This window comes from Heloderma suspectum, chromosome 2 (genome assembly GCF_057233095.1).
Source record: "Heloderma suspectum isolate Gila_16-S chromosome 2, 16-S_ref, whole genome shotgun sequence".
Classification (NCBI taxonomy): domain Eukaryota; kingdom Metazoa; phylum Chordata; class Lepidosauria; order Squamata; family Helodermatidae; genus Heloderma; species Heloderma suspectum.
The window spans coordinates 4,412,457-4,437,349 of record NC_139459.1 but is presented as its reverse complement, the minus strand read 5'-3'; the positions used below and the strand labels follow the sequence as shown (position 1 = coordinate 4,437,349).

At 53.2% G+C, this 24,893-nt stretch overlaps 2 protein-coding genes across 3 annotated transcripts in view; one reads left to right on the top strand and one right to left on the bottom strand.

Annotated features, from left to right (window-relative positions):
- DNAI1 (dynein axonemal intermediate chain 1) overlaps positions 1 to 11,410 on the top strand; it is a 232,862-nt gene extending 221,452 nt beyond the window's left edge. For both annotated transcript variants that reach the window (XM_084832793.1, XM_084832794.1), the window contains one exon: positions 11,124 to 11,410. In XM_084832793.1, coding sequence (XP_084688919.1) covers positions 11,124 to 11,228 — 105 coding nt within the window. In that variant the 3' untranslated portion in view covers positions 11,229 to 11,410. The remainder of the gene's footprint in view (positions 1 to 11,123) is intronic.
- On the bottom strand, positions 7,005 to 23,424 carry ENHO (energy homeostasis associated). Its single transcript, XM_084832795.1, has 2 exons — positions 22,893 to 23,424; positions 7,005 to 15,048 (listed from the first exon to the last, which is right to left on the bottom strand). The coding sequence occupies exon 2, from the start codon at positions 14,486 to 14,488 to the stop codon at positions 14,303 to 14,305; it is 186 nt and encodes a 61-aa protein (XP_084688921.1). The 5' UTR covers positions 14,489 to 15,048; positions 22,893 to 23,424; the 3' UTR covers positions 7,005 to 14,302.
- Between the last annotated feature and the right edge of the window lie 1,469 nt (positions 23,425 to 24,893).

The window sequence follows — 24,893 nt, the reverse complement described above, 5'->3', positions numbered from 1 at the left end:
AACATACATGGTAATTGACAAGAGGAGACTGCCTATAGGCTGATTTATTTAAACCTTAGAGAACATAAACAAACAGTTCTGTACATGGCATTTCTTCACACACCTCCTTTGGCTTGTGCTTCTCCCGTGCAGAAACTGTCTTGCAGGGATTGTATGGGAATAGTGGACACAAATGGTGAAAACCCAGGCGAAAGAGCGTATTGCTGCTCGTTCCAAGGCAGTGAACAGTGGGCAGTAGAGACGGCCACTTCTCTGAGCTGGACAGGAGTCTAAAGCCAGCACAATATTGCCATAATCCAGGAGGAAGCATCCTTGACCTCAGCCGGAAAGCCGTTGGTGTTCCCTGTGCCACTTGGGCTTCTAGCTGTGGCTCATTTAAGCAAAGAGGAAGGGCAGGGAGGAGCACCGTGGCTGTCTCCTGCATGTCAACCCAGCCCTTGGCAGTTGGCACCCTCTTCTCCAGGTATACTGTTGCTGCAGCGAAAGAGCCTGCAGAAGAAGCCATCCCTGTAGCTGTGTTTGGATGGGCGGCTCCAAGCCAATCAAAAGGCATCGTGCAGATATCTCAGCTTTTCCTACTTAGCAGATTTTTTTTGTAGCAAGAAAAAAACAAGAAGTGGGGAGCGGATGGCATGGTAGGTTTACAAGAGGTAGATGTCTGGATCCTACACCCCCACCCCTAAAATTCTGTGAATGAGGCAGGCAATTGCATGATAAAAGCTTCATCTGGAAGCACCCAAACGGTTAATTCACCGAACTCAAAAGAACAGAAGAATCTGCTCAGCATTCAGAAAAATGGGAACTGAGCTCTGCCGGACTTCTCTGAGATCCCTTCCTTTTGCGTGGCCAATGAAATCAAGAACCACAGATTCTGTAGTACATAGAGTATAAACCAATGCAGTTGCTGAAATGGGGAACTGAAGATTTCCATCTCTCAGTTCCTTCAAAATACCATATGTTACACCCCACCCTTTCTGTCATGAGTGAGCATCACCTGTACTGTGTGCATTGCAAAGGTTGTGGGTGTGTGGGGGGCACACAAAATTACTCTCTGTAATGGAATGGGTCCTCCTGATGATGAGGGAATTACAGTTTTCATTTTCACCTTCGCACATCCTCTCCAGTGACTTGGCATTAAATTATATGCTCTGGTAATCAGCATGGTGCATTATTGGTTGCCTTACGCTGCATTGGAGTGGTGTGTTGTAAAAACGAAGAAGAATTGGCCATGACATCTGCTCACCCTCGAAGGGATTGCTGAGTCCAGGTTTTGGCTTCTGTAATTTAAAGGGGGCGGGGGTTAGAGCATATATGAGAGAGAAGAGATGACTGTTTATGGGTCAGAGGAAATACAAAAGTCTGAACAAATCCAGGGAATAAAGAATGCAAACCTTGCAACTGAAATATGTTATTCAGATGAATGGCAGAATCTTAGGCATGTCTACTCAAAGGTAAGTCCCATTACGTTCAATAGGACTTACTCCCAGGTGCGTATAGGACTGCAACTTTAGGCACTTATGCAAACATGTTTGAGGCTGGAATTCTAGTGGGAATTACTTCTGAGTAAATATGTTGCTGCTGAATTGCTGCCAATATTTGGCTTTGGTGATTTAGGTGGTGGGAGTCGGAAATTGGCTCCTGGGCCCTCTGAAGTTGCCCACCCCTGCTCTGAGAGAAGAGACAGAAGGAGCTTGCAACTGGACTCAGGGTAGCTGATGGTAAAGATGTCAACCCACAGAAGCGGCCCTGTGGAGTTTACTGGCCCTTGGCAGTGGGTGACCAATGGGTGATACATTTTTTGGAGCTTTCTTTGGCTTTCAGTACAGTTGATCATTCACTTCTCCTTGCTTCTCTTCATTTTTTTGATTTTTCAGGCTCTGTTTTGTGGTGGTTTCAGTCATCATTGCTTATTTAAGTTTTCTTTCATTGATTCCATTCTTCATCTTTCCCCCTATCTGGAAGGGGGTCCTCACGGCTCTCTTCTCTTTACTGTCGTTATTCTTCCTCTCAGTCCCATTTTCACTCATTTGGTCTTCAGTACAACTTTCTCATTGATAACCTGCAACTCTACTGTTCTTTACCCAATCTTTTCCCTTCTTCTCTTGCCCCCTCTTTGCTGCTTTCTCTTCCATCTCTCATTGGATGAATGTCCATTTTCTTAAACAGAGCTTTTTCTTTTTCTTCCTGCTTCTTAACTTTTTCCAGCATTAGGGATGTCAGAGAATTCCGCCACGGATCTCAGTGAGGCCGAATGGCAGTGCATTTGACCCCCCGAAATCCGTGGTGGAACGAAGCCCCCCGCCCCACCACCCTGCGAAAGGCGCACAAAACAGGACACTTACCTGGTGCCATTTGTGCTGCTTTGCGAATGGCGGCCACGTCTGCAGCTGCCATTCGCTTCCCTATTTTTGCCGTGATAGGCTACGTAAATATTTACATAGCCAATCACAATAAAAAAAGGGAACGCAAATGGCGGCTGCTGTAGCCGCCGCCATTTGCATTCCCTTTTTTTGCCATGATAGGCTACATAAATATTTACGTAGCCTATCACAGCGAAAGACAGGGGCGCAAATGGTGTAGTGGCTGCCATTTGCGCCTGTTTTTTTGCCGTGATAGGCAAAAAAACAGGAACGCAAATGGCGGCTGCTACGCCATTTGCGCCCGTTTTTTTTTTTTTCCCGTGATAGGCTACGTAAATATTTACGTAGCCTATCACGGCCAGAAAACAGGAATGCAAATGGCGGCCGCCATAGCCGCTGCCATTTGCGTCCGCAGGCTCCACTCGGCGCCCGCGAATGCACCTGGCCGGCGGCTCCATAGAGTTGCTGCGGAGCAGAGCCAGCTGGGTTAGGATTTCGGGGAGAGGTGTGGAGCGCCTCCCCCCCACCGCGAATCACCCCGTTGAAAAGGTAAGTGACTTTCGTACATCCCTATCCAGCATCACTGTCTCTTTCTCTTCACAATCCTACTGTTTGCTTTTCTCAAGTCCAGAATCATAGCGTTCTTTTTATTCTTCTTCCTTTTCTGCCTGTGTCCAGTCTCTTTCAACTCCTGTCCTTTTCAGTTGCTTAGTATATCTAGACTTTGGCCTTTCCTTTCTACAGATACTACCAAAACTTTAGGTCATTCCTTTATTATTTCCCACATTGATGATTGTAACAGTCTTGTAACAGTCTTCTCGTTGGCCTTACTACTTCTGCTCTTAAGCCTCTGTATTAAATGCTGCTGCTCATTTTATATTTTCTGCCGATTGTTCCAATTCATAGAATCATAGAATAGTAGGGCTGGACGGGGCCTATAAGACCATTGAGTCCAACCCCCTGCTCAGTGCAGGAAACCAAGTCACAGCATCCCTGACAGATGGCTGTCCAGCCTCGTCTTGAACGGCTCCAGTGTGGGAGAGCCCACCACCTCCCTAGGTAATCAGTTCCCTTGTCGTATTGTTCTAACAGTCAGGATGTTTTTCCTGATGTTCAGCCGGAACCTGGCCTCCTGGAACTTGAGCCCATTATTCCGTGTCCTGCACTCTGGGATGATCGAGAAGAGATCCTGGCCTTCCTCTCTGGGACAACCTTTCAAGGACTTGAAGAGCGCTATCCTATCTCCCCTCAGTCTTCTCTTCTCAAGGCTAAACACACCCAGTTCTTTCAGTCTCTCCTCACAGAGCTTTGTTTCCAGTCCCCTGATCATCTTTGTTGCCCTCCTCTGAATCCTCTCCAGTTTGTCTGCATCCTTCTTAAAGTGTGGTGCCCAGAACTGGACACAGTACTCCAGATGAGGCCTAACCAGTGCTGACCAGAGGGGAACTAGTACTTCATGCGATTTGCAAACTATACTTCTAGTAATGCAGCCTGCAAGAGCATTTGCCTTTTTTGCAGCCACATCACATTGCTGGCTCATATTCAGCTTGTGATCGACAACAATTCCAAGATCCTTCTCGCTTGTAGTATTGTTGAGCCAAGTACCCCCATCTTGTAACTGTGCATTTGGTTTCTTTTTCCTCAGTGCAGAACTTGGGATTTATCCCTATTAAACTTCATTCTGTTGTTTTGTGTTATTCCATTCTCTTCACTGGCTTCCTCTCCTTCTCATCTTCACTTTGGTCTTCTTGTAGTTACTTTCAAATCTCTAGTGCCTTGCTCCTCATTCTTTTCTCCCTATATGCTCCTCCTCAGGTCAGCACATGATACACCGCTGCCCCTGCAGTTACCGTGTTGCTGAAATTTGTGGCAGTGGCAAAATAACTCCTGATTTGCCACTGAATATCAGTGGCAAACAGCTATGGAACTTTACAGTGGCCAAATCTATCATATTTTGCTGAAATTCAGGCCATGGTGGTGGTGGTGGGGTATCTAGGGGGCAAAAGTGTCCTCCCGACTTCCCAAAGTTGCCCCCCACTCTACAGTATAATCTTCTAGTTGAACTCCTCTGTGCCTTTGCCTCGCAGCTCCCGGTCATCACTGGCATGCCCTTCCACTTGACCTTCTTCCTGTCTTTGCACCTCCATAAAAAACACCTGTTCACCGTGACTTATCCCTGACTTATTGATCCCCCCCCACTTTACTTTAATTTCCCTTCCTCCCTACTGAGTCTTCTTTTTACCTTTAATGTTTGTACAGTGTGGAATAATTTGTTTATAACTGCAAAACAATGGGGAAAAGCGCTCCCTGCCTGAGTCAGCCAGAGGAGACAATTCTGGTCTAGGTGGGGCAATGGTCTTCTGATTTCGTATAATGCAGCTTCATTATTTTCAAATAGCACTCTCCCTCCTTATCATTTTATTAAAATGTTGCGTATTTTCTCCTAGTTTACTAGTGCTCAGTTTCTCATCAGCTCTGGGTAGCATTTTCCCTCCAAATGCACTGTTAACTGAAGGAAATGGCTGAGACAGATGCTTTGACCAACCTCGGCAGCAAAATAAAGCTTTATTCAACACTCATCATGACAGAACTTTGCCGTCACCTGGGAAAAAACAACCACCGAAAGAGACCATTGTTTCTCAGCTTCATTTGCATTCATTCACTCATTTCTTTGTTGCTCCTCCTCTTAGGAAACTTACGAAGGATCCACAGATGCTATTTATAATATTTTTTTTACATGACTAATCTGCTTCTATGCAGCAGAGTGCTTCAGGGAAAGCAAAGAAGGCTTCTAATTAAAAAGCAGAACTCCCTGAAATTGTGTACAGCAGTTGATCATTGTCAGATGCAGTCGCATTTGAATTAGGGCTTGCATTGAAATGCAGTCTTCTACACAGAGAAGACTTAAGAGTTCGAACATGAAAATTAATCTGGAGAGCAGTGGTGGGACCTCTGCGGAACACAGCATGTCTTGGTAAAACAAAGGAGCAAGCCAGGCAGCCCATTTTAGATCTTGCCTACGCAGTTATTTCTTACCTTCTCCTCAGCCACCTGTAATCTGATTTTAGGAACATCGGAAGAGCCCTGAGGCTGGATCAGACCCAGGGTCCATCTAGTCCAACATTCTGTTCACACAGGTGCCAACCAGCTGCTCATGGGAAACCCACAAGCAGCACCCTCCCACCCATGTTCCCTGCAACTGGCGTGCATAGGCATGCTGCCTCTGATACTGGACATAGCATAGAGGCATCAGGACTACTAGTAGCCATGGATGGCCTTCTTCTCCATGAATTTGTCTAATCCCCTTTTAAAGCCGCCCAAATTGGTGGCCATCACTGCATCTCGTGGCAGTGAACTCCATAGCGTAACTATGCACGGAGAGAAGGCGGTCTGTCTGCTGCTCTTCTCTACAGATAAGGTGTTTCTGCATTCATGCAGGCGTGCAGCACTAAACAACCGCCCCGCATGCTGCCCTTCCTGATTGCCAATCTGTACTTTGCAAAGAAGCCTCTTGTGGTCGGCGTTAGGAGTGGGTATTTAAAAAAAACAAAAGGCGGTAGCATTGTGAAAAGAAAGGATTGTGGAAACTGCTGCCACTACATGCATACCCCTGCATATACATTAGTGTGCCTAACCCCATTAAGTGTTAGCAGATGCCTGGCTCTGCGCTGGATGATGGCCAACATGTTTATTAATGTTCAAAACAGCCTTATGCCATCAGATGAATTTTAAAAACAAATATGGTAATGACCATCAGGAAAAATGCAACCTGTCTCTCAGTTGTTAGGAAACAAGGAGGCGAGCATCCAAAGTAAATCACAGAGAAGAGAAACAGGTTCTCAGGATGCAAGATAGAATTTATCATAAGAAGCCCGACATTTTTTCCGCCTTTTTTCTTATTTTAGGCCTTCTTCAGGGGATAAAGAAAAGTCTGCAGAATTTTTTCAGAAAAAGACTGTCTCCTGTGTCAATGATTGACTGGTGGTGGCAGTAGCAACAGCAACACTATGTCGTGAAAAGGAGGTTCTGACTCGCCCCAATGGGCAAGAGTGTGTAACCAGAGCTGACCCAAGGCTATTCCAAAGTTCAGTATGTTTGAAAATATATTTTAAAACTTAAGCAGGAAAACAGTGAATGCCCCTCAATGTGTTAAACAAATGAATGCATGCCACACAGGAAGTATTATGACTGATTTATAGGAAAAAAAGTGCAAAAAAAAATCACATGCAGAACTAAAATGTGAAACATGTAATGATTACAGAGAAAATACAGTTGTAACCATGATGAAAAGTGGAGGCCTGTCCCAGAGTTCAAAGTGTAAGACCCAGCACAGTTGAGATAGAAAAAATAATCCAGCTACAAAGCGAAGAAAATGTTTTAAAATGAAAAAGGTGGTGAAGCTTGAGCCTCACCAGTAAATAAAATAGTGTGTGTGTATGTGGGGAACTGAACCATGCCGCTCAGGCGCTAGGCGTCTAGTCCCAAAAGCTGGTTCAGAAATGATGGCCAGCACCAACCTCAAAAACCGAAGGAGGGATATAATCAAATCCGTTTTTCTCACAACAATAAGGCAAACATACAGACTATGGCCTGAAAGGGCCCCAAACAAGCAAAAAGGGGGCTTAGGGGCTGACATAACCCTAGGCCTTATCAAGGTACAAGGGAACACTCTGATGGAGCTGCTAAGCTCTGGGAAGTAGCAAACGTGACTTCTCATACTGGTGGTATGAGAACATTGTTCCGTGGCTTGACCACAGCTTTGTCAGAATAACTGTCTGCAACTCTAAGCAATAAAAACATCCTGCCCACAGGAAAGACAAGCCTGCTTGTGAACCAGTTTTACTCCTTTTCCATTCCATGGCTTCCTAAGCCCTTGGCTCCCTGCACCTGAACCCCCCAGAGGGACCTGGGTAATAGGAGGGATGCTCCCTGGACATAAAGGAGGCAGGAGGTGTTGGCTGAGTTGTAGTCTAACACATCTGGAGGGCCCCAGGTTGGAGAAGGGCAGGTTAGAGGCATCCCTGTGCCTGCAGTGACGCCGAGGTACTTAATCCCCAAGCCTAATTCAGGCAGAGGGCAGCCTGCCCTTGCTGACGCGTGCTGCCGTCCATGCTCTCGGCAATGTTGGGAGTGATTCCTGAGAGACCCAAGTGGCCTCTCCTACCGGTGGACCCCGAGCTGCCTTGGCACCGCAGCGATGAGGAGGGAGGGGGCTGGCTCAGTCGTTCAGTGAAGGAATGTGGCACCAGTGCTGCACAACAGGCACCTGGCCTCAAACGCCGACTTTCTGTCTGGGGAAGCACCTTGACCTACCATCTTGGAAGGAAGAGGGCTGCAGTTGCCCACGTGCTAGAAATGATAGGGTGGCCATTCTTGGCATACCGCAAGAGTGGCAGACTTTACATACCAGTGAGGGCTATGTTAGAAGCACTGTGCCCTGTCAGAAAACAATTTTATACCCTGTGCAGAAAGCCCCCCGCAAAACTCAACCAGTCTAGTTGTGACTTGGCCAAATCAGCCAGAACTCTCAAGTAGGAATGTCCATTGCTGGGAAATCTGGTTCTTTTGGGGCTCGACAGAGTACTGCGGCACGGACAACTTGTGCTGCATCTGTGAACTGAGCTGTGGGCTGTTCCCCACATTCTGGGGGCTTTTTTGTATGTGTTGGTTTTGTGTGTTTTGAGGGGGTGTTCTGCAATTTGTGCAAACTTCTAAGTAATCTGTGCAAATTATGGCCAAATTTGCACAAATTGCAGAACCTCCCCCCCCCAAATGTGCAAAATTCCTGGAAAATCTGCAAACTGCCCAACTTGCCGCAGATTGAGTCGGCAGGAATCAAAATGAAGTCCGGGGGGGCCGAGCCTAGGAAAACTTGTTGAACTCCACCCTGCAAACGGATTTCTCCAAAATCCCCACTCTTGAGAGCAACCAGAATTCCAGGCAAAGAAAATGGGCCTCAAAGCCACCCCCAGTTTCTGCAGCATAAGAGTGCATATCAGTTCATAGACATTGCATTTGGAATTCATTTGAGCTGGCTAAGTGGCTTGTTTAGTCGTCTTCCCCTTAGTTTTCTCCATTCTTTGACAGTCCAAGGCTGAACTGAGCTGAGGCTGCAGCGAGGAGCACCTCTGCCACCAGGTCCCTTATTGCTAGCTATGCAAGCATGTCAACAGCACCATGGTTATTTCAGAAAAGCCGAGGCAGGGGGAGCTCAGGATTCCCTGCAAGCACCCCATGGATAACAGCTCTGCCCAGAACACTGAATAAGCCGTTTGTCTCATTTTGGCATGTATTTTTTCTCTATGTTCCATTTTTAAATACACACACAGGCAGCCTTTGGGCCTGGATTATGCTCAATCGAAAGGGGACTGTGGCAATAATAATAGCAATAGGATCTGCCCACAGACTTTTCATGCTTTTGCCATTGTGTACAGATGCAAAGGAAACAGGGCTGACCAATACAAGCACGCTCATCACACTGACTTGCATGCGATAAGCAGCATGAATGAACAAGTCATCACAGATCCCTCACCACAGATCAATGGAGCTTTTGTGTTGTCCAGCAGGATCTCAGACATAAAACTTTTCTGCTGAGACAGGTCACAGGGTTAGCAGAGTCATCTGTTCTTGAGACATCAAATGGTGAGAGACGAAGTGATGTGCCTGCCTGTGTGGGCCCATCTCAACAGGGCTTTCCCGGTTCAAGTGGAAGGGTCTTGTCACCATGCTGTAGGGGGCATCAGCAAAAGCTGCTGGTTCTGCTAACGTGTATCAGAGAATCAATCTTTTAAGGCAGACGTCCCCAGCCTGGCGCCCTCCAAATGTGTTGGATTGCAATTTATGCTGGCTCAGAATGATGGGAATTGCAGCCCAACACATCTGGACGGCGCCAGGTTGGGGAAAGATGTTTAAGGCCTTGTCACTGATTACGTTCTGTAGGTATATATAAGACGTTTTAAGTGTAAGCTTAAAATGCAAATGGAACAAACACGTTCGTCAGCACAAACCTCAGAGAAGCACTCTCCCGGGAGCCTGCTTCGCTGCAGCCGCCAGCCGAGTGCACACTCAACTCTGCCTCCACGTAATCTCTGAAATGCTTCTGAGCCGCCGCCCCATAGTCAAACGCTAAAAGAAACGTGCATTGCGCCATCCAGCCCTTGCAGCAGTGGCTTTGAGTCCACCGATTTGCCTGGATGGCATTCTGCACAGGAGGCGTCCTCATGTCACACGGCGCACGTGGGCCTCGCTCTATGCCAAGGCCTGAAAATGGAACTTCCAGACTAATAATCCAGCACTAATCCTGTCAAATCCCATCACAGTAGATACAATCTGTCCTCTCAAGTGGGGTGGGGGGAGGGGTGGGGGGAGGGGTGGGTCCCCCCCCCAAGCTGCCATCATCAAGATCGACCTTTAACCCTTCCCTCTATTTATCTCCCTCTCTGCCTTGAAACTATGGATATACTAGATGGGGGCATCTGCTTGTTGGTTAAATTACATTGTGGGCTCCTGCAGAACTGCTGTTGCAGAGAATTACTCCCGACCGTGTGCAACCCTCATTTGTTCCATGAGTCAGCTGGAATCCATGGCGCTCCACTGGGCGGGAGGATTATGGAAAGGAATGGCAGATTAGCTACACTGCTGGCAGCATGTGCTAGGGAAGCAAAACAAACCTCTCATAATCGAACTGCACTCTCCCTCACTCCCTGCCCCCCCACACGTCTTGTTGCCAGCTTTCTGCAAACTTGCAAATATAGCCTTGTAAATATCTTATTTTTAAATAGCAGAGCCAGTAACCTGCTGCTGCTCCTCTGTAAGTGCTGCCATCCCTTTAGAAGGGCGCACTTAGGGTGCCAGTAGTGGGAAGAGTCAGTCATGAGCGTTGGAGGCAAAGGAAAAGAGACATCCAGCTCCCTGGACGCCTGAACCCTTTCCCGAGTCAACTTCACACCTGCACTTGCCTGCCCTGGAGACAGGGTGGCTCAACTGCATGAGCAGCCCAGGAGCGGTATCTCTCAGAGCGCCCCGACGGGACGGAGCAGGGCTGGGAGATGAGCGCGTGCTCCTGCGCAAAGGCACAGAGGCTCCCAGGCGCAAATGCCATGGTGCCCTAGCCAGAGCTGCAACAGAGCGTTGTCTGGCTCCATACAGACACTGGGCTTGCCGCTCACACTCTCTCTGATATTTTTAGAAGTGTGAATGCAAAGTGATGTTCTCACTCAACAGGCCTTGCACACCTAACTAACCACTTTCCTCATCACTCCACTCTGCCTCCCGCCCCACGCGCTTGACTGTGTGGTGCTCCTAATGGATGCAGAGGAGCGTCTATCCAATTCTTGCATTATGTACTCCTCCCTGAAGATGCTCGCACCTTCTCTATTCCTGGCAATCCTCTGTCACGCAAAGGAGCCCCCTCCGCTCCCCTGCAGCAGCTGCATAGCTTGCATAAAACGCTTTCCCCTGTTGAAGAGGGAGACCCTCCTCGCTGGAGGGGCTCTGTGCACATGGCAAGCATCGCCAAGGAGCGGTGGTGCAGCAGTCAAAATGTGCAGCAGCACCCCTGAGCCCATTCCAAACCTCCTTCCAGTAGAAATGGGTTAGCTCGGCCTAGAGAGGCGGTCTAGTCCTGTAGAGGTCAAAAGGCAGAACTTGCAGTGGAGCCTGGACTGCAAGATGTAATATTGCTCCCCAAACTGGAGCTTCCAAACAGGCCGCAGATGCCCTGCAGGAGCTGTGCCTCTAACCGCTGCGTTCTCGTCTTCACAGGAGAAGAAAGGCCAGGAGGTTCAGAAAGGCCCAGAAGTGGAGATTGCCAAGCTAGACAAACTACTGAACCTGGTGAGGGAGCCAGTGGCCAAAGCCAGCAAGTGAGGTGGGGCCAGCCCCGCTCGTCCCGTCCTCCCCACATGTGATCGTGACGCGCCAGACTCCGGGAACAAGCGCCCTTTGTTGAAGCCGGAGCTCCGTGTGGACAGCTGCACCCAAGGTTTTTGATTGACACAAAGAGGTTTTGTTTGGGGTTTTGCATCCAGAGAATAAAAGCTGAGAATTGACAGCGGTGCCGAGTGAGCCCTTCTCATCCCAGCCCGGAGTTCGCGGACCCTTCAGCTGGTGCGCAAAGGCTTTCCAGCTGCAGTGGCACAGATATGTGTAGCACTGTTAAGCCCCCCTGGGCTGAAGGGCCGAGGAGGGCAAAGCAGAGCAGCCCCCTGGGTCCAAAGCTGCCCTGCCAAGAATGTCCTGTCCGAGGAAGCCCGGGCAGGTTGTTTGACAGCTGGCCGCATCAAGCCCTCCCCAGTTCTCAACTTCCCTTGCCCTGATGCCCAGCAGGGACAGCCAGTTCTCTGGAGCGGGCTCAGCCTCTTCTCCCTCCCCCTTAGAAGCCCAGCAGTTTCCTTTGGAGCCAAAAACCAAACCAGAGCGTGAAGCTTTCCGCTCCAGATGACACAAGTTTTTATTATTCCGGTAAAATCACAGTCAGGAAGGGATGTGTTACACCCAGTGGGGAGTCATTCGCACGAGAAGGGGACAAGCTACTCTGCCTCTTAGCAACAAAGGAAGCCACAGAGACCCCCAGGGACCCCCCCCACACACACACACCCTGGAAGTCCTGCCAGATCAGGCCTCGAACCCCCACCTTCTCACCTCTTCTAGCAATTGCTCTGCTTTGGGGTGCCAGCCTTACCCCCCACACACACACTTTGGCCTGCTACACATCTGCCTGCTTGTTGAACAGACTCTGGCTAGTCCACCAGCTTTGCCTCAGCCGCCAGGACAGTAGGCTTCCAGAAGCAGGGTGGGAGAGAGGCCGAACCTTGGAGGGGCAAGGAGGCAGGTAGATGCGGTCCCTACACTCTTGCTTCCCCCGGAGTGGCTGATCCTCCCATTCCAGCCACACACACCCGTCCGACTTGCCTCCAACCACACACTGAAGCTTCCCCCACATATGCCTCTTGCAGAAAGCACCACCCTCCTCGACTGTGATATCACGGGCAGTGAACCCAAGCACCCTAACCCAGGATCCCAAACAGGCCAAGGAAGGAAGGGCTGGTGCAAACAGCCTTTGAGAGATACCACTGATCTCTTAAGAGCTAGGCAGGTGCCCGTAACGGCACTGCACACAAATGCTGGAGAGGAAGGTTGCAGAAAGCCTTGCCCTTCAAGGAGCCATCCCTCTGTGCGGGAGGGGTGGTTCGACGAGATGCTGCCACCACGAGAAACTGGGAGGCGGGGGAACGGGCCTGACTGGACAGGCCTTTGCATCAGCTTCCCCCGGTGCAACTAACTCCCTGGAGCCTACAGGGATCAAGCAGAGGAATGGAACGCCAGGGGCGTTTTGCTCCTGGCCCTCCAAGGACTCGCATCAGGGCTCTCCTATCGGGCCAGAGACAGGGTGCTGTTCCCAGGCACCAGACAGCACCCCCCCTCCACGGCACAGTGCCCAAGTGCCCTCAGTCCTTGATATTCCACCCATGGCTGCCACAACAGCCAAGAGCCAGTGCAAAACATGCTCCCCATCGCCTCGGAAAGGGCCCTCTTGACTGGAGCCGGAGCATCTGGCCTCCGTAAGAGCCAGATGAATGCAGAGAGGCTCCCACTGCAGAGGCTCTGGCTGGGCTGAGGGAAAGGCCTGTGGGGTGCTCAGGAGGGCCAGCCTCCAAGGATAGGAATGGCAGGAAACCGGGCACTGCAACCTTGCAAAACGTCCTCCAGCTTGGACAGAGAACCCTGCTTTGTTTCCCCTCGTGGTTCCTCCCTGCCAGAGCAAGGAGCCTGGTTTCACTGCAGCTGGAAGCTTGGTGCCACTGGCCACAGCAGCAGGGGAGGGGGAGCGACAGGGCACGGCCAGGGCGGGTTCCCAAAGCCACCCCGAGCCGCCGCCATTCCAGCTTATGGCCGTTCTCCTCTTCTGAGCCTATTCTGTTTCCCCACTTACCAGCACTTCCTGCCCGCCATATCTTGCCTGCCTTCTATGGCCGTTTCCAGCTTACATGGAGAGCCGCCTGCCTCAACCTGCCCACCTAGAGGTGGCCACCCCTTGGGGCTTGATCCCAACTTCCCTCCCCTGTCCAGGAATCCCAGAGATGAAAAGAAAGCTCCAGGGAAGGGGGAGAAGAGAAGCCATGAGACCCAGGGACAGGCTCTCTCGCACCCTTTCGACGCCACCCCCAGCTGGCAACAGCCCTCAAGGGCCTGGCAGGCTTGCGCACCCTCGGGTTCCACTATCAGCTACTGGGAAGAGGGCGCCCAGCCCACCCACCTGGGGAAGGTGCGCACTTCCCCGCCACCCAGCCGGCACACAGAAGTCCATGCCCAGAGGCTGCCTGGAGTTGGTCTCCAGGAAGGCACCAATCCTTAAACATGGCTCTGCATCCCTTCTGCCACTGGGCTGGCCTAAGGCCCCTGAAGAGGCAGAGGCAAAAGTGAGGCCCACACAAGCCAGCAGTGAAGAGATTTCCCTGCTCGCCTCACAGCAACCTGAACCACCCAAGGTTTTGCCGAAACCTGGATAGTGGAACAGAAAGTTCCAGATGAGCCCAAGTACAGCTGCTGCTGCATAGTCGCACTAGCCACCATCTTGACAGGGCCAGCCTCTGAGTCTGGCGCAGCCACAGCAGAGGCAGTAAAGGCCACAGCAAGGCCAGCCGGAAGGCTGCGAGATCAAACCCAGCTCATTTCTGTGTCCCAAGCACCTCCACTGGAAGCACCACCCAGTCTCCTCTGGATTCCCACAAGGGCCTCCTTCCGCCATTGCTCAGAGATCCCCACCGTTGTCTGTCTACAAGACAAGATGGCGGCACACTCAGCTCTGATCGTAGTGGCTACCAGTTAACCCAAGGTGCTCAGCAAACAAGGCCACACGGGTCTGGAAGCTTCCAGAACCTTTGACTATCAAATTGGGGTGGGTGGGTGGGGAGACGGCTTTGTTCACTTTCTCCAGAGGGTCAAGGCTGTAGCAAGTACTTCTCCTCATTCCCCCTCTCATCTGTCTCGGAAGAAGGGCTCTTGTCAGGGCAGGATGGCGTCCTGCAGGCCTTACAGAGGATCAGGAAGAGGATGAGGATGAGGAAGGCAATGACACAGTTGAAGACGACAGCAATGACTGCCCCGGTGGAGAGGCCTGCCCCCATCGTGGGTCCCCAGGCGGGGGAGGCGACAGTTGGGGCACAGCAAAGGGAGGTAGCGAAGTGCGCCGCTGCCCGTCAGAGCACTGGGGATGGCCTGGCCGAGGACGGGTCCTCCAAGTTAGCTCAGCCTCGCTGGCGGCACAGCTCCCCCTCTCTCCTCTCTCGCAAGAGTCATTCAAGGCGTGTTCTGATCCCAGGGGTGCCAGAGGGGCTTGCCTCACACAGAAAAACGGAAGCCCAGCACCCTAGGCTACCCGGTCATGTGTCCGCTCCTCCTCTTCTTCCGACGGGGCTGGCTTCCCATCTGTCAAGGTCATCATCAGAAGTGATGGCACTCCTCCTTCCACATCCAGTGTTCTTTTCTTTGTTCCCCCAGGCGAAAGAAAGGCACCAGCGGTGGCCACAGCCGAGCACGCGGGAGGGTCCTGTTTGGGGTCCGTGCTGACGAAGTGGCCAAGGAGCGCTGCAGGAGCGCTGGCACCAGTGGCTCCCGCTGGGGGCCGGCAGGGGGGTCACGGCAGCTTCTCTGCCCCTGCCAGGCTTTTAGTCTCCCAGTCTGGAGCCTGCAAAAATAAAATGAATCAGGCCATTAATAGGGAGGGGCCCTGCTTCCTCCGCTGCAGTGCCAATCCACTGGGTCAAAGAAGCTGCACTTGCCAGAATTCTCACTTGTCTATGGAAGCCAGATCACCAAGAAACTTTCACTCCACAATACAACGTAGCCTCTGGGAAGCCAGGTGCCTGCCTCCCCCGCCCCGAACACCCTTCCTGCTGCCATGCAAGCTCCTCCCTACACCTCTCTATGCGCTCCCTTCCCACACCCCAAACATTTAAGCCACTTGATGGCCCTCCAGCTCCTCATCCGAATCTCAGAAGCCACCCACTCACAGGGAGGAGACTTTGGGGTCTTTCTGCCCCTGAGCCACTTTCCCACCTGATCTGCATTCTTGACCATTCACACAATGTCAACACGTGTCACCCTGAGCATGTTGACTTTGGCTTTAAGCAAGTTCCTAGATCTCATGGTTGAAGAGCTGTTAGGAGCCTGTGGGCAACCTCTGACTCGTTTCAGACTTGGGATGGGCATAGGAGCTGCACCCCCACATCAGTTTCATGCCCCTCCTCCCTCCACTCCGGCAGTTCCCAAGGCATAACAAGCTGCAACCTTATCTTCTCTTTATGCTTTCCAGGATATTTGGAATTCTTCAAAACCTCAAAAATGCCAACCATATGACCATGGCCTCATCCATTCTGAATGCAGGACTTTGGCCTCCCTGGTCCTGGTAGCTATCCAGGTTCATGCTAATGGGGCTGTGTGGTGAGCAGCTTCTCACGCACAGAAGCCTTGCTCTGCTTTGCCAGGCGGCCCCAACGGGCACCTCTGGGCCAGGACACCGGAATAGCCGAGGGCGCAGAGCCATCTCCCAGGAAACATCACCTCGGCCACTCCAAGGAGGCTATTCATGAGACACTGCCTGACAGTACAGTCTTTGTTCTCCTTCAGTCAGCAGGAGTCAAATCCTGCAAGGTGCTGAGTCCAACCCGTTCCCCCAGTCCCCCACTGATTGGAGAACCCGTGCCTTTGTAGAAACACACTATGGAAACCAAGAGCTTCTAGGATTTCACAGCATCACTGAACTGGGAAGGCCCATCTGGAGAGATCAGGCGAGCCAGAGCACAAGCATAACGCTCCAGGTCCTCACAGCCATCAACAAACACCTTTGGGGAAGGTAAGCTTAGGGGCTGGAACGCTTTATGTTGGCTGGCCTACCTCAAGGCATCAGATGAGAATGTCGGTGTTGGAAATGAGCTTGTAAGCAACTAAAGAATTAAGCTTCCAATTAGTTACACTTATGATCATCTACCCAGAGCCAGAAATGGGCTAAGCACTTCACAATGAATTAAGACGAACGAAGGGGAGGGCTGTGAATAAAGGAAAGAGGCGTCTCTAATCCGTTCAACAGAGCAGAACTCACAGGTTCAAAACATCCCTGGGAGGAGCCCTGCCCCGAGGCTTCCTGCGCTGCAGGCACAGCGCGCACCACCAGGAGGGGCTGACCGGCAAGCGCAGGCCGGAAAGTGGTGAGCAACCCCTGCGGCCAGCCCACGGCTTCGCACACAAAGGCTCCAAAACCAAGCTGCACCAACAAAGCCTCGCTGGAAACCTGTTGCACACCGCAGCCTTGCCCACGGCGGGCTCTCCAGATACCTGAGACGAGAATCACTGAATAGTGCTACTACTCCCATCATCCTCCACCAGCATGGCCAAGGGTCAGGAATGCTGCGCATTGTCATCTGAAACATCTAGAGGACGTCAGACTGAGGGAAGGCTGGTCTTCAAGGTCAGTCACCTGCAGCCTTTGCCGGCCAGAGGCTGGCCTTTCACCTGCAGCCGCAACCCCAGACCCACTTTGGATTTATTTATTTAAGGTGTGCTTATCCTGCTCCTCAGGCAAAAAGACCCCCGGAGTAGATTACACTCAGCTCAACGAGACGGTCTCTGTTCGCAGGCTTACAACCTAAAAAGACACGACATGCAAAGAAAGGAGGATGGGTAGGGAAGAGGGAAAAAGTAACACAGTACTTTGACACAGAATGGTGTCCCACAGTAACACCATTCATTATGCGAATGGTGTTACTGGCTGCGAAGAGATCTTGCTCCATTGCTGGCATCACACATGTCCTCCGCTCCCTCACACTGGATCAGTCCTGATCCACCGCCTCCCCTTTTGGGGGCTTCTGCCTTGCGTCCCGCCCAGCCTAGGGCAGCCCACATACAGAAATATCCTGTATGTGACCTGAAAAGAACCCAAACAGTCCCTGGACGGACAGGAAGCCACACGGCGAGGCGTCCGCACTTTCTCACCTGCATCCTCACCTGGGAAGTCGCTGGATCCCTTCTCACAGGAGGGGGCGTTACAGGAGCAGCTTTTGCCAGCCCCTCCTTAAAAGGGTGAGCGCCAAACATCTCCTCCGGGGACGTGTGGGCTGGAGCACCTATGCTGGCCTCTGGAGGGTATCAAATGAAGGTGGTTTCAGGGCTGGCAATTCCCCTTCTGAGTCACAGACCAGACCAAAAACAGCCGCCACCGAGGCGGCTTGGGGGTGGCTTGCCCACAGACTTCCACACTTGGGGATCAGGAGGGTTGCTGGTTCAGAGATCTCGCTCCAGTGTGATGCCAGTCCATTTTGGCAGCTGCAGCCCATAACGTCACAAAGCTGTGCGAAGGAGATGGGTTGCCCCTGCTGAAATTCTGCCTTAGGTTTATTGCAGCCTCCCCCAACCTGGTGCCTTCCAGATGTGTTGGACTGCAACTCCCGTCATGCTGGCTGGGGATGATGGGAGTTGCAGTCCAACATATCTGGAAGGCACCAGGCTGGAGAGGCTGGTTTACTGCAACTGTTAAAAGGAACAGGAGTCCTGTTCTCCAGCACTTCTGGTCACCCCAAGTCCAACCCGGTGGGATGCTGGATCTGGGGCTGCAGCACCGTTAGGCCTGCCCAGAGCTGGCTCCTGGACAGACCATCCATTGGGCCCAGCAGGCATCCGGGGGAACTTCCATCACTGGTGTGCTTCCTAGGGAGGGAGCAGGTAATTACGTTTCTTGGGGCAATTCCTTTCTCCCTGTCCAGGCACAACAGCACTGAACCCGGAGCTGTCACTGAACCCTGTGTAGGGACCCAGGAGCATGTGGCGGGGGGGCGGGTAATGGAAGGAACTTTTTCCTAGTCAGATTAGTTGTGAAACCAAGCTTGGAGATGAGGGGGCTGGCCTCGGAGCGCAGAACATGTCTGACTGTCCAGTGAGAACTATGGGCATGTGTGGGTCTCATAGCTCAGTGGTACAAGAGCTGCTGCCCTCAGAGCAGAAAATACTGGCTGGATGGGTCAAAAAGCAGCTGCCGACATACCTAAATGTGATGCTATCCCTGAAGGAATTGCAAGCGCGCTTGTTCCTTTCCTCCTTGCTGCTACTCCCCACAGACTCTCCCTGCAATTTCACCTTCTCCCCGGTTTTTTACAAAAAAGCAGGATGGGGACGCTGAGTGTTGGCTCAGGTCAGCACAGGGGAATCTGGGCCAGGAGAAATGATTCCGTCACTCTGGAAAACATTCCTGTCTCTCTTAAAAGAAAACAGCCATTCCAGATCCAAGCACACCCTTTGCTGGCTCACAGAGGCCCCTGCATCCGTTAGAAAGCTTTCCAAGAAAAAAATGGGTGGTTTCTGGATTTCTTTATTTGAGCCTGGCAGGACATTTGCAACAGAGCAGGCTCAGTCAGTGGTGCTGGAGCTGCGAAGATTGGCCATCTTCCTGCGTAATGCCATTGGCACAGTGGCAGCAAGTTGGCTTCTGCAGTGTGCTTTATTGCAACAGAGAATTTCCCTTGTCAAGAGGTTACGAAGTGCAGGGAAACAGTTCCAGAAATCATTGTGGTCCAAGCGAGTAGATCATTGGACTGGGGAAATGTCTTTTTATGCTACCTCTGCAACAAGCTCACTGTGTGACGACGGGCACCTCTTAGCCTCAAGCCCCAAACAAGAATTTTGCCCCTCACCCCACAGCCCTTCATCTCCAACCACAATAAATATAAGCCCAGAAAAATCAGGATTTTTCTGACCTGTGATTTACAATTATAAGCACTCTTACTCAGAGCTCTCCCTCCCTCCCCGCCCCTCTATATATACAGAGAGAGTATTTAAAAGGGTTTTGAATAAATATACATCTTTCTTCAAAACGAAGGTAGGCATTAAAAAGTTTGTGAACTAGCACCTTTTATGGGCTTAGCAAGGTTTGTATAGGAATTACCTGCTTGCTGGGGATGCTGTGGAAAGCAACAAATGATTGGCGAACACTCTGCAAATTGGATGTGCTACAATACAGGAGAGTAATAACTGAAAGGTATGAATAGTGAGAAGTTTCCCTTTACTGCTGTGCTTTTGCACAACCCTGATTCATTTCACGGGGGTTGTGCAGGACAGCTTCCCAGCAGATCATGCCTGGAGTAATTTAAGGAACACCCACAGCCTCCTAGGTTTAAGAGGAGACACCAGGTGCCCCCTGCCCTTTGTCTGTGGTTCAGCAGGCGCCTGACCTCAAACCTGCCCAGACCATGGAAGTGACCTCTGGTCCTCTAGAAGCTTCATCCCTGCCCTGCAAGAGGACAAGGGCTTATTTCCCCTTCACACATGCCAGAACTGAGCCTCTAGAACAGCCTCCCCCAACCTGGTGCCCTCAAGATGTTTTGAACTACAACTCCCATCAGTTCCAGCCAGCACGGCCAATGGCAGGAATGCCGAGAGTTGTAGTCCGAAACCTCTGGAGGGAGCCAGGCTGGGGAAGGCTGCTCTAGAAACTCTGGTCCAGCCTCTTTTCCCCTGCTCTGCAAAAGATGGCTTTGGTTACTCATGGTTGAGGTGTACGGGGCGAAAGCCGGACTCAAGCTATGCCCAGAAGAGTTCTCAGTATTTGCAATGGCCAAGCAAGCCACGCCCTGGACCAATTCCTAGATGGAAACGCTGTATGTTGAAAAACACCTTTGAAATTTGTATAGTGTTTTACCCACACAACAACCCTGCAAGGTAGTGAACTTCTTTTCCTGTATTACAGATATAGTGCAGTATCCCGAGCTAGTCTGTCGACTAGCTTAGGGCCATGTCACATGCAAGGCATGTGTCATGAACCCGCCCTTCCTTGATCCAGCTCTCTACCCATTGTACTGTGCTGCTGCCAGGCCAGGCACTCAACATCCTCTCCGTACAAAGTGTCTCTAGGGAGGGAGGAAACGTGATGTGCCGCCCAGGACGGTCACAGCAGAAGAAATTTCCACACCGTGACTAAAAAAAAGTGCCGGTGTGATTACAGGAGCTGGACCTGTGGGTGTCCTGGGCCATAGGCTGTGCCGTTCACCCAGCTGCGCCCCAAACAGGAGGGCGCACCACGGACAGAACACAGCCAGACTAAGTCAGGATATTTATCGCCTGCGATCATTCCCTCTGGCGGGCAGCTGCTGCCCACACGCTCAGTTGGGCAAATGTCTTTCCCAGCCCTAACTGGGATCCTTTTAAGCACACATGCCAGGAATGGAACCCAGGACCGTCTACATGCAAAGCGGTGGGCGACTGGCCCACCCCTCCCCACCACTTTCAAGGGCCTAAAGTGGCTTTTATCTAACTGGGGCCCTGTGTGCCCCTGCGCCCGGGCTGGCCCTGGGATAAATAGCACCGTGGGCAAGGAGTGCCTTTGGTGCCCCCCCGGTCAGCTTTGCAGGGCCACCCAGAGGGTTTATGGGGCCTGAGGGAGGTGGGAGGTTGGGGGCCCTGCTGCTGCCCCCCTACAAGGAGCCATGCATATGTGCACAAAGCTGGGGGCCATGTGAGAGAATTATTGCACGCACAGACTGCATCTGAGAATCCTCGCCTGCAGCTCCTCCTTGCCCCGGGGTCAAGCAGAATGATCGGCATGCTTCATTTTTTCTTACATGGCAATAAGGAAATATGGACCTGGTTGTGCTTCTCCTGGGCACCGACTTCAAGTTCCGAGCCCCTTCTGGCAGAGCTTCTTTCTGCTTCCTGGGGCTCAGCCTCAGAGGTCCTCTGGTTGGGGCCTGCTACTGGCCTTCTCCACTCCTCAGGAAGGAAGGATTCCTCTCTGATGGCCTGGCATCACGCCACCGCTGTGCCTTTCCCCGTGGAAGTCTGGCGGCATTCACTCACTTGCGCCCTCCTCGAATCCTTTCCTGGGCAGGCCTGCAGTCCTTCCTGTGCCCAGAACGGGCCACCCGCTCTGCCACGGAGCCCCTCCCAAAAGCCTCCCCTGCTCACAACAGACTCTGTCAGCAGAGCTGCTTGGCCTGGGCCACTCCTAGGCCTGCCCGGCCAATCGGATCTCTACTGCTGCCCAGACGCGCAGAAAGAGTAGCCCTGCCTGTGACGGGTCCAGACTCCCTTGCAGTTGGGCTGCAGGCCCAGCGAAGAAGCAGCCCCGCCCCACCCCGCCCGCCTCCCAGGGATGCATGTTACAGCCAGCTTGAGCCTCAGATTAGTATCTGTTCTGTCATGCACGACTATGTAAAGTATTTACTTCACTGTGGCCAGGGAGAGGTCCTATCAAGGCACAATTACGTGCTGAGATTCAGTGTCATCTTACACGCTAGTATACCATTTTCTTGTTTTATGAAAACTTTAAACAAATTACCAAGAATTCAGGTGAGCAACGTAGTTTCTGCAGTTAGAATCCAAACAACCTGTGGAACCTGGGGGGAAAACGGTTGCCGACACTTGCTTTTTGCCACCCTGGGTCACTGCAGACAGTACAGTCAAAGAACACAGCCACTGAGCTCAGCTTGGTGCCCCCGCAGCTTGGCACCCTGGGCGACCGCCCAGCTCCCCCCCGCACAAAGCTGGCCTTCCCCTCCCCAATAAAGACGACGTGCGGAGAATCCAAATCTTTCCACCTCTCCCTAAAAGGGGAATGCCACCGCTCTGCAGTAGCAACCAAGCTTTGAATTCAGAAGGTCCCGGGTTCAATCCCCAGCATTTCCAGTTAAAAAAGAATTAGGTGCTGGGAAAGAAAGAAAGAGACCTGAGAAGCTGGACAGCTACTGCCAGGCAGTGGACAGAGTGCGGGGCTAGATGCACAAATAGCCTGACCTGATGCAAGGCCACTTTCAGAGGGTGCGCCATGTTCGCTTTTAATGCACGGGACGGCCTGTACATTGTACATCTCATGTCCTCCTGACCTCGCCATTCCCCACTACACCCCCCCCTCGCCCGTGCATACATTTCCACCATCTTTGGGTAACATTTCATACACTTGATTAAGCCGCCTCTAGTCCAAAAACGTTATAAAACTGTGCGTCTCTGACGGGCCCCCAAGACTCCTCGCCGCTTCTGGTCAAAGGCAGCTTCTGGCGCACCTACCGCCTTCCCCAACCTGGCGCCTTCCAGGTGGGCTGGACCACAACTCCCCCCCCCCCCCCGCCAGCATGGCCATTTGCAGAGCTGGCTGGGGATGATGGCATCTGTAGCCCGACACATCTGGGGGAGGCTGCTGCAGCCTGGCCGTGCCGGCTGGGGCTGAGGGGAGGAGGAGCCCGAGGTGTCCGGGGGCGCCAGGCGGGAAGGCACGGCTCGAGCCCCGGGCGCGACTTCCCCGCCGGGCGCGCGGCGCGCTGGCGGGCCGGGCCGGGCGAGGCGCCTCCCGCCGGCCGGAGGGCTTGTCGCGGGCGGCGCGGCCGGACCCGCGGCCAGGCCAGCGCCGGAGCCCCGCGCAGCCGGCTGCCGCGAAACGCCCCGCCGCGCCGCGCCCCCGGCCAGCGCTCAGCCCGCGGGCCGCTTGCGCCGCTTGCCGCCGGGCGCCCCGCCGGCGGAGAGCGCGCGCTCGCCATCGCCGTCCGGCGCACTTACCGGGGCCGCCGCGCCGGGGGGCGGGCGGCGCGCGCGCGGTGCAGCAGCGCCGGCCCGGAGCTCCCCGCCGCCGCCTGCGCTGGGCTCCGGCCCGCCGCGCCGCCCCGCCTCGCCTCGCCTCGCCATTGGCTGCCGGGGAGGCCATTGGCCGCCCCGCCCGCGCGCGAGCCGCCCGGCCCGGGGCTGGGCTGGGCTGGGCGTCGTGGGGACGCGGCCCGCAGCCGGCGGCGGGGCGGGGCGGGGCGGGGCGCCTGCGGAGGCCTGGCGCGGGCGGGGCCTCCCGCGGGCCGCTGGAGCTCGAGCTCTGGCGCGGGCGCCCGCGGGGAGGGGCCCGGGGCGGCCGAGGGCGCGCGCCGCAGCTCCGCTGGGGCGCGGCCACCCGGCGCCCCCGGCGCCCCCGGCGCCGCGAGCAGCTCGGAACGCGGCCCTTGAGCGCAGGCGCGGCGATTGGGGCCGCGAGGTGGGGCGCGGACGCCTCTCCGCCCGCGGGCCGGATTCCGTTTCGGAGAGGCTCGTGGGGGCCGCGCTCCAGCGGGGGCGGGGCCACGGCGGAAGGGGCGGGGCCAGAATGCCGGCTTATTTCTGCGGAGCGCTCCGCCTTGCGGGAGGCGTCCCGGCCGCTGAGAATTGGGGGTGGGGGGACCGCGTGGGCAGCCCCCAAATGATGGGTACTTAAGGGAGAGAGGGGAAGGGGAGGGGCCCCGGAGGGCCACGTTTGGCCCCCCAGACTTAAGGCTCTGCACCTTTGTGATAGACGCTCTGGGGAGAAGGCGGGGAAGCCGGCATCACCGCCGTAGCCGTGGGGGGGTTTGGTTAGGTCGAAAGGCTTGGAAGAGGAAGCCGCACAGGTTGTGCGGGGACAGTGCTGTGCGTGTGCAGAGCTCTGTGCCTTGCCCAGAAAAGGCAAGCTGGGGGACCAAGGCGAAGAGGGAGCCCCCCCCCCACTTGCTACTCTCAAGCGATGCTAAGAGCTGCCTTTTGTTTCTGATTTAAAACAAAAGACACATTTGTGCTTGTGATTGATTGGGTCAATAATGCGGAAAGCAGCCATTTCCACCGAAACAGCCTTTCTGGCAATTTATCATTTCTTTAAAGGCCCTCTGACTCGAATGCACAAAGCAAGCGGAGCCTTGGCAGAATATCTTCCGAGGGTCGCCATCTTTAGGGAAAATGCATTGTGGACCCCTTGCAGCGGCGGTTGCTGCTCTGAGCCTCCTGGAAGCCCCACCTGAACTTTGAAGCCCACGGCACCGTGACCTACCTGCATCAGAGAGGTCGTTCTGCGCCTGCTCTTTGTCCAGGGTCTCTTCTCCGCTGCAGTGGAGGTGAGGCAGGGGTGGGACTATGGCACATCTGCTCTCAGGATGGGCACTGAGAGAGATCATTCAGGCAGCCTTTCCTGCACCAGAAAATAGTGGAGGGGCTGTCCAGCCATCAAACAAGGCCAGGTCGTTACCTGATCATCATATGATTATTTACACAGCACAATCAGCGGCATTTTACAAAGTATCAGAAGCAGACGAGGCTGCAAGGAGCTTACAATCTAAATTTTACCTATGGGAAAGACAACCGGGGGGGGGGGGAGAGGCCAGAGTAACAAGGGATGAAGGGGTGTTTGCATTGCAGTAGGTGCGGGGGGACGTGGCGCGGCTGTGGATGCGAGAGTGGTGGAGGCGCAACACATGCCGTAAAATGCAGGAGTTTGGGAGTCCAACAGACGGAAGGCGAGAGAGAGACCGGGCCTGTGGGTCTTGACAGACACATCCACAATCCGTCCCTGGAAACGGAAAGCGTGGAACATCTTGCCACACTCTACGGCTGTTCGCGCCAGCAGTTGCTTGAAGCATTTTGCAATTCGTACAGATGTTTTTAATTGCAGTCCTTTTTCCTACTTGCTTTGGCTGGAACATACTTTCAGCTTTAAAATGCCTTCCACGCTCTGCCCTGCATTGACTACGTTCACACATGCATAAAAACTGTGAGAGGCTCAAATGTGGTGTT

Coding starts and splice junctions, on each gene's coding strand:
- ENHO (XM_084832795.1), bottom strand. CDS start 14,488: ATGGGGGCAGGCCTCTCCACCGGGGCAGTCATTGCTGTCGTCTTCAAC.